General features: G+C 41.9%; 1 protein-coding gene across 1 annotated transcript; it reads left to right on the forward strand.

Moving 5' to 3' along the window:
* The first annotated feature begins 1,619 nt into the window (after positions 1-1,619).
* On the forward strand, positions 1,620-10,037 carry LOC142180098 (uncharacterized). The gene is made up of 5 exons (XM_075251023.1): positions 1,620-2,192; positions 2,250-3,197; positions 6,313-6,450; positions 7,359-8,922; positions 9,427-10,037. The coding sequence occupies exons 1-5, from the start codon at positions 1,620-1,622 to the stop codon at positions 10,035-10,037; spliced, it is 3,834 nt and encodes a 1,277-aa protein (XP_075107124.1).
* Positions 10,038-13,528: the final 3,491 nt, after the last annotated feature.

The raw sequence follows: 13,528 nt of genomic DNA on the forward strand, positions 1-13,528 counted from the left end.
TGCAAGATCAAGATAATCAAATTGTCAAGCTGACAGATAGAGTTGAAAGCATGATGGAGGGAGATTCAAGTCATGCCCCTGGAAAGCTCCCTATGATGCAAGATAAAGGAGACTCATATGCAAGGTAGAACCCGACTCCTAAAGAACTTCAGATTTCATCTGACGGGCTTATTGCCATTGACTAATTAAAAGACCTCATCATGGGAACTATCAAAGACAAGTACGATGTTGCTGCCAAGTCTTCTCTCGCATATGCGATGCCATATACTGCGAGAATTGATAGTTTGAAGATGCCTGTAGGTTATCAACCCCCAAAATTTCAACAATTTGATGGTAAAGGAAATCCAAAGCAACATATTGCACACTTCGTCGAAACTTGTAATAATGCTGGAACTTGTGGAGATTATCTTGTCAAGAGGTTTGTTCGTTCCTTAAAAGGAAATGATTTTGATTGGTACACTGATCTCGAGGCTAGTTTCATCGATAGCTGGGAGCAACATGAACATAAATTTCTCAATCGCTTCTATAGCACAAGGCGTACTGTAAGTATGGTTGAACTCACAAACACACGTCAATGGAAGGATGAACCAGTCGTTGATTTCATCAATCGATGGAGGAATGCAAGCCTCAACTACAAAGACAGACTTAGTGAAGCTTTTGGAATGGAAATGTGTATCCAAGGAATGCATTGGAGACTTCGCTACATCCTACAAGGTATCAAGCCTAAGTCTTTTGAAGAATTGGCTACACGTTCTCATGATATGGAGTTAAGTATGTCTTCAAGTGGAAATCAAGGGCCACCTATTTATGAACCTCGCAAAGTGAAGCATAACAAGAAGTAAAGAAATGAGGCAAGTTTGTGCCGAAGTTTGAGAGCAAGGAATTAATGAATGTTAATGCCTCGGCATTAAATGTCACTACAAAAGTGAGTAAGAAGCAAAGTGTGAAGATAACGTCCTTACAGGATAAAGTTGGCCGAAAGTTAACTCTAAAGGAAATGCAAGCGAAAGAATATTCATTTGTAGACTCCGATGTCCCAGCAATTTTTGAAGAACTCCTTGAGTTGAAGCTCATTGAGTTACCCGTAATGAAGCTACCAGACGAAGTTGGAAGGACTAATGATCAAAATTATTGCAAGTACCATCGGTTGATTGGCCACCCTATTGAAAAGTGCTTTATCTTCAAGGAGAAAGTCATGGACTTGGCCACTGAAGGAGAAATCTTGCTTGAGGACGAGAAAGACAGTTCGAATCAAGTCTCTTTCGTTTTTGGTTCACTTGATCCCATTGTCCTTTGCAATTATGTCGAAGTACATTAATGTGATGGCATCCAAACTGCATCATCACCAAATAAGATTAAATTTGGTGACTTTGAACCTATCGATGTGAGCAAACCATTGCTTTTCCATATAGTGTATAAACGAATATTGGAGGAAAGATCTCAAGAGGAAAGTGAATCACATGATGTTCAAATTGATGATGAAGGTTGGATTCTTGTGACTCGGCGGAGACGCTGCAAGACAAGTTCACAAAGGGAGTCAAGTAAGCAATTGACTACGGGAAAAATGGTGAAAAAACACAAGAAGAAAATGATAAAGAAGAATTGGAAGAAAACAAAAAATGGAGGACAATCACTATCAAAGGCTACGTCGTCCAGTGACATTGGATGAATTGCTTCCAAGTTGGTTACGCTCGCAAGCTTCCTGTGAATATATCAAGGCCTCATGTTGTAAGGTAGATGAAGAAGAGACAAAGAAGGAAGATCCATCATTTCTGCCGCCTCCCCTGTCTGAAAAACTCACTGAGAATTCTAAAGAAGTGGACATTTGTGATGCAAAAATCACATTTACTAATGATGATATTTTGTTTGGTGAAACACACCATAATCGTCCACTATTTATGGTTGGCTTTGTGTGGGAACAGAGAATAAGTAGACTTTTGATCGATGATGGATCTGGTGTCAATATTCTCCCAATTCGTACTGTCAAAAATCTTGGCATACTGATGGATGAACTATGTGAAAGTCATTTGATGATTCAAGGGTTCAATCAAGGCGGGCAAAGAGCTATATGGGCCATAAAATTAGAAATCAATATGGGAGATATGCATTCAAGTACATGGATACACGTGATCGATGCAAAGACCTCATATAATATCTTGTTAGGAAGGCCATGGATACACGAGAACAAAGTGGTTTCATCCACCTACCATCAATGCTTGAAGTACTATGAAGATGGGGTCGAATAGAAGATAGTTGCTGATGATAAGCCCTTTACCGAGGATGATTCATACTTTGCCGATGCGAAATTCTACTTAAAGAATTATGTCTCAAAGGAGGATAAGGTCGATGATGTGATGTTGACTAAAAGTGCTGCAAAGAAGGTTGATGTCACAACTAGTAAGGTAAAGATTACAGTTGAAAACGACCAGGTGCTTTATGATAGGAACAAGATAAATGAGGCATCTTCAAGTAAGAGAGTTACTCATGTTCTTCGCTATGTCCCAAAGGCAAGGAAGGTTGAAGATTCATCTTATGAACTACAAGGTAATGTGTTAGGAGACTTGACCCTTCCTATCAAGCGAATTGATGCAATTAAGTCATCTAAAAAGTTGCTTAAAGGGTTTTTCAAATCATCAAACCACAACTCGCTTCTAAATCTAGCACTTCCTGCAAAGCGCACATTTGAGGGATCTGAACCAAATGCCTACAAGTTCTTAGTAAAAGCTGGATATGATCTCAATGAACCATCCAAGTTGGGAAAGCTCCCGCCTGAAGCTTCAAACCCTACTCAAAAGATGATGATGGAGAAAGGGTACTCACTGAAGCAATCACGTGAAGGTTTGGGTTACAAACAACCCTCGCCAATCCGTATCTCCATTAAAAGGGCAAGTTGTAACTACATTACTGCTAAAGAAGTGTCTACGGCACTTAATGAGAAGCCTTATGTGTTTGATCAACTTGCGAAACCAAGTACCTTAGTCTTTGATAGGTTGGGACCACAAAATATGGAAAACAAGCGTCATGGAAGTAATAGAAGGATTGGAGCACCTATCTTCGCTAAAAAGGAGATTTTGACCAGAGACTGTCCAAGTCTAATTCCTTCTAGAATGAGGCGAGAGACCAAACTTGTAGATTCTTGCGGAGAGGTCCTCAAAGCAAAGGCTCATACTATAGTCCACACTAGAGGACGAACAAAGGTTTAAGTGTGGGGTCATGATGTTTGGCATATTTCGATATGTGTTAATGTTACTTTACCCATGCTTTAACCACTTTTTGATGTTATTTAATCTTTAAAACACCCAACATGGTGTAATTATTGGTTTGATGACTAATTAAGTTATGTGTGACGATTTAAGGTGTTCGGAGTGCAAAATATGAAGAAAAGGTGGTTTAGCTAGAGGAAGAAGGGTTGGATGCGTCGCATCCAACCTAGGAAAACATCATCCTGCATGCAACCTTAGCAGTGAAGTTGTGCCATCGCGTCCGCCATCGCGTGCGAAACTGGGAAGTAGAAGTGAAGCTGGATGCGTCGCGTCCACCATCGCATGCAAGCTGAGAAATAGAGGACAAGGTGGATGCGTCGCATCCACCTTCGCAGGCAAAAATTGAAATGGAGGACAAGGTGGATGCGTCGCATCCACCTTAGCATCAATCCCTGAAGCCGAATTGGACTAGGAATAGGAGAGCTTTGGCCCACGACTTTTGTACGCAATATATAAGCTAAAAACGCCTCTTTTAGGTTATCGAACATATTGGGAAGAGGAAAAAAGCCAGGAAAAAGCTGTGAAGGCCGGAATTCATCAAGTTTCATCTTTCTCCCACCAAATTTAGTAATTTTTATGTTTCTTTATATGATTTGTTGTTTGGCTACCATGTCTATGTGGAGCTAAACTTCACGTTCTAGGGTTGTGGGTCTTTCATGACTATTGTTATTCGGATATTGATTTTGACTTCTTGATTTATCATATTAGTTTATTTATTCAATCTTGCACTTAATTATTTAATTGCTTGATCACCAATTGAATACTATCTACGAATCTAGAATTGAACTCGAAAGTGGGAATTCTATATTGCATATAGGATTGAGTATGGCAAGTTCTTGAACTCGGGCATCGGGGAACGGATTCGTAGTTAGGATAGACATATACCTAATTGCCTTGCTTGATTGATTTACAGGAATTATAAATGCGTTCTTGTTGATTCTAACTCCATAGACATATAGGCGTTAGGTTTGCTTGAATAGGCGAGTAAGAACTCGACAGATTCTTATGAGCAATATTAACCCTGTCAACCAATAAGCTAGATAAATCAGTCGGTCAATTCAATTGAAGAATACAATAGGATTGTTAGATAGACCATAACCCTAGATCGTTTTCATTACATTGATATCATTAAAATCTGCTCTTTCTCTGTTCAAAGTTTATTATTTATATTTTTCTTATTTAATTAGTTAGAATAAAATATTTTTAGATTTAATTCTTATTTAGATAATTAAGATAGGCTAATTTAGTTAATAGCTAATCATAAGTCCTCGTGGGTTCGACATCCGACTTTGAGTCACTTTATTACTTGACGACCGCGTATACTTGCGTGAGTGTGTTTGGTCGCAACAAGTTTTTGGCGCCGTTGCCGGGGACTTAGAAATTAGCTACGTGACTAAGTTAAGCTTTTATTAGATATTTGTTTTCAAGTTTTAATTTTCAGTTTGCCTGGTTTGTGTCAACGCAGGGTTTACTCTCGAATGCAGAGGAGTAGAAGTGCAAACAACCTCATTCCTCTTGATCCAGAAATCGAACGAACATTACATAGAGTGAGAAGGGAACACGAAGCTAGAACGAGAATAGAAAGAGATTTGGACATCGCAATCCAACCACAGCCAATAGATATGGCAGGCAATGAAGAGCGTCCGGTAATCGAAGCCGCAAGGCCCAATCTTGCGAATATGACTCAGGCTATTGTGAAGCCTGATATCACTGGGCATTTTGAACTCAAACAGTACATGGTACAGCTGATTCAGTCCACAGGACAATATGTGGGTCTATCTCATGAGGACCCGCAGAGGCATATTCAGAACTTCTTGGAAATCACGGACACTTACAATTATCCGAACGTCTCCAAGGACTATGTCAGGCTGACACTATTCCCTTTTTCACTGTTGGGGGAAGCTAAAGAATGGTTGCAAAAGGAGCCCGCGAACTCTATCCACACTTGGGATGATCTAGCAAGGAAATTCCTGATCAAGTTTTTCCCAACTAAGAAGACAAAGTCGTTGAGGAGCCAAATTCTTGGGTTCCAACAACGGGATGGCGAGACACTTCGTCAAGCTTGGGAAAGATACAAGAAACTACTCAGAGACTGCCCGCATCATTGTCAAACTGATAAGGTATTGGGTCACACTTTTGTTGATGGGTTAGATGAAGCATCAAAGATGAATCTTGACTCAGCTTGTGGGGGTAGTTGCATGGCAAGACCGTATAGTGAAATACAACTCCTGCTAAATAATTTCACTGCTAATGACCATAATTGGCAAGGAGAGGGGGATTCACGAAGGGTAATTAAACAGAAGGCCGCCGGTTTGATTGAGCTTGATGACTTTTCCGCCATGAGAGCCGATATAGCAAAATTGGCAAATCAGATGAATAGAATGACAACACAACAAATGCAACATGTACAGCAGATGTCTATTTGTTGCGAACTATGCGGAGACAGTCATATGATTGACATGTGCCCCACGAATCCTGAATCTATATACTATGTGGGACAACAAAACAGAGGTCCTATGAATCAACATGCGCAATATGGGAACACTTACAACCCAAACTGGAGGAATCATCCTAACTTCTCATGGGGCGGGAGTCAACAGAATCAGTATAGGCCTCAAGGGAATTTTACTCAACCTCAGAAGCCACCCCAACAAATGGAAGAAAGTACGAATGACTTGCTGAAAAAGTTGTTACTAGACAATCAACAGCTCAGGACCGATTTCAGAAATCTTGAGAGGCAAATGGGGCAGTTAGCAGCAAACCAAAATACTAGACCTACAGGCTCACTTCCCAGTGATACAGAGAAGAACCCTCAAATTAATGCAGTTACACTTAGAAATGGGAGGGAACTAGAGGAAGCGCCAAGGAAGATAAAAGAAAAACCTATACCTGGGGGGAGTTGACACCTAAGGCAACACAAGAGTCAAAGGAAGATGATGCAAGTTCAGAGCGAATGGAGGTTACAAGGCCACCACCACCTTTCCCCCAAAGATTGCAGAAAAGGAATGACGATCGCATGTTCAACAAATTTCTCTCCATGTTGAGTCAGGTTCAATTAAATATTCCATTAGTGGATGTACTTCGTGAAATTCCAAAGTACGCTAAGTACATAAAAGACATAGTGGCTCATAAGAGGAAATTGACTGAGTTCGAGACGGTTGCACTTACTGAGGAGTGCACATCAAGGGTCCAAAACAAGCTTCCCCAAAAGCTTAAGGACCCTGGCAGCTTCACTATTCCAGTACAAATCGGTAATATTAACGTGGGACGTGCTCTGTGTGATTTGGGTGCAAGCATAAATCTGATGCCGTTATCCTTGTTTAAGCAATTAGGTCTGGGAGCTCCGAGACCAACCACCGTGATGTTGCAATTAGCTGATAGGTCCATAGCCTACCCCGAAGGAGTGATTGAAGATGTGCTGCTGCAAATTGGAAAATTCATCTTCCCAGCTGACTTCATTATTCTAGACTTCGAGGCTGATGAACAAGTTCCAATCATATTGGGACGACCTCTCTTGGCTACTGGCGATGCAATAATTAAAGTGAGAGAAGGGAAAATGATTATGAGAGTGGACAACGAGGAGGCAGTCTTCAATGTCTACAAAGCAATCCAACTCCCCCGCCACTATGAGGAGCTCTCTATGATATCTGTGGTGGAGGTGGATGAGAAACTTCTTAACACGAGTGTATATCTAGGCGACTGTTTAGAAAAAGCAATCATGCTGTTTGATAGCTTGGAGATGGATGATGAGGTTGAGGAGATGAAGGGAATCCTAGATACATCATGTGGTTACATGCAAGGAATAATCCCGTTTGAGTCCCTGAATAGGCCAAGTGGCCCCCCACCAAAGCCGTCAATTGAAAAAGCTCCAAATTTGGAACTTAAACCCCTACCCCTCACCTTCAATATGCTTATTTGGGAAGTTCTGACACTTTACCTGTTATTATTTCTGCTCACTTGTCTAAATTACAGGAAGAAAAGCTATTAAGGGTGCTACGTGAGCACAAGCGAGCAATTGGGTGGACAATGTCTGACATTAAAGGCATTAGTCCAGCTTTCTGCATGCACAAAATCCTCATGGAGGACGGACACAAGCCGAGTGTAGAACACCAACGCCGACTAAATCCAATCATGAAAGAAGTGGTAAGGAAAGAAGTGATTAAGTGGCTTGATGCAGGTATTGTATTTCCAATCTCTGATAGTAAATGGGTAAGCCCCGTTCAATGTGTGCCGAAGAAAGGGGGGATAACCGTAGTAGTTAATGAAAATAATGACTTAATTCCTACAAGAACTGTAACTGGATGGAGAATTTGCATAGATTACAGAAAACTAAACAATGCCACCCGGAAAGACCACTTTCCCCTGCCTTTTATTGACCAAATGCTTGATAGATTAGCTGGCCAGGAATACTACTGTTTCCTGGACGGTTATTCGGGGTATAATCAGATTGCTATAGCCCCAGAAGACCAAGAGAATACTACATTTACATGTCCTTATGGCACATATGCGTTCAAGAGAATGCCCTTCGGTCTTTGTAATGCACCTGCGACTTTTCAAAGGTGTATGATGGCTATTTTCACTGACATGGTTGAAAGATATGTAGAAGTATTCATGGACGATTTTTCTGTGTTTGGATGTTCTTTTGATAGTTGTTTGATGAACCTTGATAAAGTGCTAGCTAGGTGTGAAGAGACGAACTTGGTGCTAAACTGGGAAAAGTGCCATTTCATGGTACGTGAAGGTATAGTTTTGGGGCACAAGGTTTCAAAAGATGGTCTACAGGTGGATAAAGCAAAGGTGGAGACGATCGAAAAATTGCCCCCGCCGACATCCATAAAAGGCATTCGCAGTTTCTTGGGTCATGCAGGTTTTTATCATCGTTTCATTAAAGATTTTTCGAAAATTTCTTCCCCTTTGTGCAGGCTTCTAGAGAAAGACGTTACCTTCAAGTTTGATAATGCATGTCTGAAAGCATTTGAGGAGCTGAAGGGAAGATTGGTGACTGCACCAATTATCATTGGCCCCGATTGGGCACAACCATTTGAGTTGATGTGCGATGCAAGTGACATAGCAATTGGAGCGGTGTTGGGGCAAAGGAGGGATAAAATCTTTCACTCCATTTATTATGCAAGCAAAACTATGAATCCAGCTCAGATGAATTATACAGTGACTGAAAAGGAGTTGCTTGCAGTGGTGTGGGCGTTTGACAAGTTCAGATCCTATCTAGTGGGAACCAAAGTCATCGTCTACACAGATCATTCAGCTATCAGATACCTATTTGAAAAGAAAGACGCCAAGCCGAGGCTGATTCGTTGGGTCCTCCTCTTGCAAGAATTTGACTTAGAGATCCGAGATCGAAAAGGGACAGAAAATCAAGTGGCCGATCATTTGTCCAGATTAGAGAGCCGGAACCATGTAGCTGAAGGAGGGTCAATTAAAGAAACATTTCCGGATGAGCAAATATTGGCAATCACCTCAGGTGAAGCCCCATGGTATGCAGATTATGTGAATTTTATCGCAAGTGGGGTAACGCCACTAGAATGGACAGCTGACAATAGAAGAAGATTCCTACATGATGTAAGGTTCTACGTGTGGGATGAGCCATTCCTATATAGGCAGTGTGCAGATCAGTTGGTGAGAAGGTGTGTTCCTGAGGAAGAGATGAAGGCTATACTACATGACTGCCATGCGTCACCATATGGAGGTCATCACGGCGGGGATAGAACCGCCCAAAAAGTGCTACAATCAGGTTTTTATTGGCCAAAATTGTTTAAGGATGCACATGCCTTCGTTAAAAATTGTGATAGATGCCAAAGAACTGGAACTATCACGAGGAAGCACGAGATGCCCTTGCAAAATATACTGGCGGTAGAACTTTTTGATGTTTGGGGGATTGATTTTATGGGACCATTCCCATATTCTAACGGACACAGATACATCTTGGTGGCGGTCGACTATGTTTCTAAGTGGGTAGAGGCCATAGCTCTTCCTACTAACGACGCAAAAGTTGTGGTAGGCTTTGTAAAGAAGCACATTTTCACACGTTTTGAGACCCCAGGAGTGTTGATAAGCGACGGGGGAACTCACTTTTGTAACAAACTGCTGAATAATATTCTTGCAAAATACGAAGTCAAGCACAAAGTTTCCACTGCCTATCATCCCCAAACGAGTGGTCAAGTAGAAGTTTCCAACAGAGAGGTCAAGCAGATTTTGGAAAAGACAGTAAGTATGAATAGAAAGGACTGGGCCGGGAAGCTGGATGACGCATTATGGGCATATCGCACTGCGTACAAGACCCCAATAGGCACTTCTCCGTACAGGTTGGTTTATGGGAAGGCCTGCCATCTGCCCGTCGAGCTTGAACACAAAGCTTATTGGGCGATTAAAAAGCTAAATATGGAGATGGACTTGGCCGGTGAAAAGAGATTGCTACAACTCGACGAGCTTGATGAGTTTCGATTGCATGCGTATGAAAATGCCAAATTGTATAAAGAGAAGACCAAAAGATGGCATGATAAGCATATCCAACATCGTGAGTTTGAACCAGGTCAACAAATTCTACTGTTTAATTCAAGGCTAAAGCTTTTTCCAGGAAAGCTTAAATCTCGATGGTCGGGTCCGTTTGAAGTGGTTAGTGTGAAACCTCATGGTGCGATAGAATTGTGTGAAAAGGGGTCCAATACGACATTCTTGGTAAATGGCCAAAGAGTAAAACACTATTGGGGTGGTGACATTGCACGTCACAAGACCACAATGGACTTAGTGAAGGCATGAAGAACATGTTGCGTCGTGCCGCGACGTTAAATCAGGCGCTTCTTGGGAGGCCACCCAAGTTAGTTAGTTTTTTTATTTTAATTTTAATTTTTTTTTTCTTTTTTTCTCCCTTCGTTTCGTAGGACATAGATTTTATTCAAGAAAACGAGGCGGATGCGTCGCGTCCCCCTCAGCAAAAAAATTGACGGGCCAATTGCTCAAGGCAGTGAAGTCTGCCTATCGCGCCCGTATCGCGTCCGAAAATTTTTTGAAGGAAGACAAGGGGATGCGTCGCGTCCCCCTCAGCAAAAAAATTGACGGGCCAATTGCTCAAGGCAGTGAAGTCTGCCTATCGCGCCCGTATCGCGTCCGAAAATTTTTGAAGGAAGACAAGGGGATGTGTCGCGTCAAAGCTCGCACGCACAGGTAAGTAATATATATTTTAACACATCTTAAGATAACCTATTCGAACAAAAACGTTTCTTGCGACGCATCCACTCGTCTCGTTTTGGCGACGCCTACGAACGCAGAACAGAATTCTCTCATCGAAATTGTATCGCAATAAGATCAAACGCGTCAGGTACGCATCATCCTCTTCGTTCTTCCGTTGGCTTCTCTCCAAATTCGTCTCTCCTCCCTCCTTCAATGGCAGCAACAAGTAGGTTTTGCAATTTCAAGATTTTTAGGGCTGTCGTTCTTGGTAGTTGTAATGGTTGAGAGATGATAAACTATAATTCCCTTCATCTCGTCCAACTTTGGGAGGGTAGTTGCACTGCTCAACTGATAGAATGAACTAGGCACACTTGTTGCATACCACATGTTCGACGAATTGTCCCTGAGAAAAATTTAGGCGTCGGTGAAGTCTGAGTAACCGAGCAACATTGGTGTATGCTTGAGAATAAGTGTGGGGTCGAGTGAGGGGCTATGTGAAATTGAGTTTTTGAAGAAAGTTATCACATACTTGCCGAAAGTCATGAGCTACAATTCCATGAAGAGTGAATGGCATGACTTTACAAATAAATTGAAGTCTGCAAGCTGTCGCAATTGCTTTCAAGCTGAACTTCGCTGTTTCATCTGCTAATTGTTGAATTCTTTGCATTGCAGGTACTTAGATTCATAAAATGACAGCAGCGAGTAAACCATCCAAGCAACAAGACAAAGATGGTAACAAACAACCGCCCAAAAAGCCTACCGGAAGGGCAGCGGGCGGTCCAAATCCACAGAAAAAGAGGAAGCGGACGGAGAAGGAAATGGAACTGCTGCCTAGGCAGTTAAGTGATGATTCAGAGCAAGAGGAGGAGGAAACATTGGTCCGGAGGACAGTGAAGAAGGGTATTACACCAAGCAAAGGAATAGAGATACGAGAGCCTGTGACATACCAAAGAAAAGCTTCGAGAATGAGTGCTCCAACTGATAAAGGGAAGGAGAAGATTACTACAGAATCTGAATCCGATTCCGATTCGGACAATGACCACCTACAGATCAACATGAGTGATGAAGACGAAGGTGAACCCATAGACCGAGTTGATTGGGAGAAATACTTTGTTAATGAGAAGGCATTCCGAGCCTATAAGAAGATATTGGTTTCAAAGAAGTATATTCCGGAAAAGCCGATAAACATCGGACCACTTAAGACAAAGTACTCAGAGTTTCTCCAGTCAATTCGAGAGGTGCAAAAATGGGGACCCATTCTGAAAGGTCATGGCAAAGCCAACCTCACCATTGTTAGAGAGCTCTACGCCAATTGGCGTCACGCACGGGGAAACATTGTGCGAGTAAGAGGGGTAGATATTAATGTGTCAGCTGAAGCTCTGAATAACTTCTTAAGGGTGCCACACACACTCACTGACAGGTTTGACGCCATATGCAAAACACCAGATTATGCACACATTAAGTCTGTCCTATGCCCTACCAGGAAGGATGCAGAATGGAAGCATGGGAGTATGGAGTACCACTCTATAGCAAAGGAATTCATGAGTGCGTTAGCACGTGTGGCTCTAAATTTCATTTGTAATCGACTGCTGCCATGCCAACATAAAACTGATGTCCCTCGTTACCGCGCACTCGTATTATATGCTTTATTAGAGGGGATACCACTCAACTACGGAGCCATCATGCATGATCAAATGCAGCGAACCAGGATGAATTACAAGTGGAGGCTGTTCTTTGCTAATACCCTAACGGCTTTTTTAACAGAGAGGGGAGTACTATGGGACAAGGAGAATGATGACATTGAGGCTAAAGCTCCAGGACCATATGATGTCACTCATGTTCTAGAGCCGAACAAGGGAAGGTCTTCTAAGCTCACCGTCCAACAATTATTTGAGCATATGCAAGCAGATATGCAAGAGAACAGGGCTGAGCTGATAGCGACTCGTGTCGAGTTGAGTGCCACCAGGGATGAGTTGAGACAGACTCGTGCGGATCTAAGCCGAGTTCAGACCGAGCAGGCCACGATGATGAAGGAGATATCATTACTCCTCAGAGCTCTGGTTCAATGTGCAGGTACAGACATCTCCCAGCTGATTGCATCATCCACTGCCGGACCATCCACTCCTGTTCCTCCCATAGTCACCGAGGCTCCACTCAACAGGCCTATTGAGGTCGCTGTAACACCTGATACAGAATCAGCACCAGTTGTTGATGATAGGAATGCTATGGATGCAGATGCTCCTCCACCTTGACTTCAGGGAGTCCTTCTCACCCTACTTTACCTTGTTTGTGTGCGTTGGGGACAACGCACAATCCTAAGTGTGGGGTGGGGGTGATTTATGTTTGATGTATGGATGAATGTACTAATATATTCACTGGATTAATGGCATAAAATAGCAGTAAATTCATCTATATGGAGTAACTATCAGTTTATCTATTAGTTTATTTATTTAAAAAAAAAAAGTATCTTTGTAGATAGTAATAATCCCCTGTGGTTTTTCTTTGTGCCTCGGTTCTTTTCCATGGGATGTAGTTTGAACCGGGTAATTTTGTTTTCTTTTTAGAGTAGAGTAGGAATGTAGGGAATAAAAGGAGGAAGAATGATGAACCTAGGTGACCTTGACTTGGTTGATACTGGCATATTTAAGCTTTTACATATGTAATATCTTCCCTTCTCACTCTGAAATTATTGATGATGCCTTGTTAAAACGGATAGCATGTTTTGTTGCAGCCTATTTCTCATTTTTCTTGACTTGTGTTCACTTTGCGTTTAATGCTTAATATCTCGTTGCTCCGTGAATACTTGCATTGTTTGAGAGTCGGAATGTGATCGTCCTTAGCGAGTCATGTGCCATGTGTGGTGAGGTTTTTGTGTAGTCCATGTAATGTACTTGTGTCTAGAACTTGCCCGGTATGTGAGTTGAAGCGAAATTTTAGGTGATGCTCGGTTTGAAAAATGATTTTAGGCTTTCTTTGATCTTTTTGAGCTTATTGCTTATCACAAATAAAATCTATCCCTAGTTAACCCTTTTGAGCCTGTAGACCTTTTATTTGGTACCCACATTACAAGCCTATACCCT

The sequence above is a fragment of the Nicotiana tabacum genome, chromosome 4 (assembly GCF_000715075.1).
Source record: "Nicotiana tabacum cultivar K326 chromosome 4, ASM71507v2, whole genome shotgun sequence".
Classification (NCBI taxonomy): domain Eukaryota; kingdom Viridiplantae; phylum Streptophyta; class Magnoliopsida; order Solanales; family Solanaceae; genus Nicotiana; species Nicotiana tabacum.

Bases quoted from the DNA above. Each gene is read 5' to 3' on its own strand.
- LOC142180098 (XM_075251023.1), top strand. From the start codon at position 1,620: ATGGAGGACAATCACTATCAAAGGCTACGTCGTCCAGTGACATTGGAT. The intron at 2,193-2,249 runs GTTTCATCCACC...GTCGAATAGAAG, and splicing joins GGATACACGAGAACAAAGTG to ATAGTTGCTGATGATAAGCC. The intron at 8,923-9,426 runs AGATGAAGGCTA...CCTATCATCCCC, and splicing joins AAGGTGTGTTCCTGAGGAAG to AAACGAGTGGTCAAGTAGAA.